Source organism: Phytophthora parasitica, assembly GCF_000247585.1.
Source record: "Phytophthora parasitica INRA-310 unplaced genomic scaffold supercont2.13, whole genome shotgun sequence".
NCBI lineage: Eukaryota > Oomycota > Peronosporomycetes > Peronosporales > Peronosporaceae > Phytophthora > Phytophthora nicotianae.
In genome coordinates this window covers 723,589-724,730 of record NW_008648999.1, presented here as the reverse complement: position 1 = coordinate 724,730, position 1,142 = coordinate 723,589, and the positions used below count along the sequence as shown (strand labels likewise).

The 1,142-nt window shown below is 42.8% G+C and overlaps 1 protein-coding gene across 1 annotated transcript; it reads left to right on the top strand.

The window, feature by feature from the left end:
* Positions 1-41: 41 nt before the first annotated feature.
* Positions 42-401, top strand: PPTG_07881 (hypothetical protein; the record flags this gene model as incomplete). Its single annotated transcript, XM_008902258.1, has 1 exon — positions 42-401. One exon carries the CDS (start codon positions 42-44, stop codon positions 399-401), a length of 360 nt encoding a protein of 119 aa, XP_008900506.1.
* Positions 402-1,142: the final 741 nt, after the last annotated feature.

Sequence of the window (1,142 nt, the reverse complement as noted above, 5' to 3'; positions counted from 1 at the left end):
AAAAAAAACGGCAGGAGTATTTGGAGCGATGGACCCCTATAATGAATTCATTATCGCTGCCATATGCATGGACACTGGTGTTGGACAAGCGTAAGAACGTGTGCTATACGTTCGACGCTCTGCAGCTGAAGGAGAATCTTGCAACTTTGAAGTCCAGCGTGCAGTTCGTGATTCAGCCGATACTAAGCTTAAAGGACCGGATCACCTACAAAGAAGTTGACTGGTGTCAGCAGAAGGACAACAGCTTGTGCGGTGTTTGGTGTCTGGTTATTTTGAAGTTGTTGCTTGCTGGCAGACTGTGCGCTGACAATCTCTACGACGTGCTTCCATACCTGCGACTGCGCTATTTGTACAAGGTAATTGGCATTCAGCGAGGCAAGCCTGCTGAGAACGAGAACTAGGAGGAGAGGATGCATTTTTATTTGGTAATTTCAACATGAATGCTGGAATAATGACATTTGAGGTATCTTTTATTGGATATTGACAACTTTGATCATCTTTAATGATTTTGTGCATTTTCGCTGCCGTACCGGATCGACACCGGAAATATGCCAAACGCGAAAAACGATAAAGTTGCAAAGTCCATAGATTTAGAGAAAATGATGGCGCTGTTCGTCATTTAATTTGTGGCCGTCATATATTTTAAATTTTCCCATCCCAATGAAAACAACTGCTTGGAGTCAATTCAAACCGGTACAATTTCCAGCTAGTACAGTATCGTGTCAGTTCATGTCTGTTTACGTTTATGAAAATGATATCAACACTTTCCGGGCTCAGTAACATCGTCCGACCAAGTGTTAAATGTACGTGAAATAACGTTGCGTGAATGTTGTTAGAGTACTGCGTTTCGGCTGTATGCACCCCCGAGCCGAACAGCCAGCAAGCAGCAGATTTGCAGAGGGAGTAGATTTCCTTCACGAGTGATTCGGGCGATAAATAAACGCGAATCGGATTATGTACACGTATCTCGGTAGAATCGCCAATGTTGTAAGGACAGCGTGGTGCAACTTGCACACTGAGCAAAAATGTGTTAGCCAGGAAAACTTACTCATAACTCGACGAAAACAAGTACCTTCATGCAAAACAGTGTATCTATAAGACCGTCATACAGTACCTCATAAATAAAAATCCTTACCAAAAAA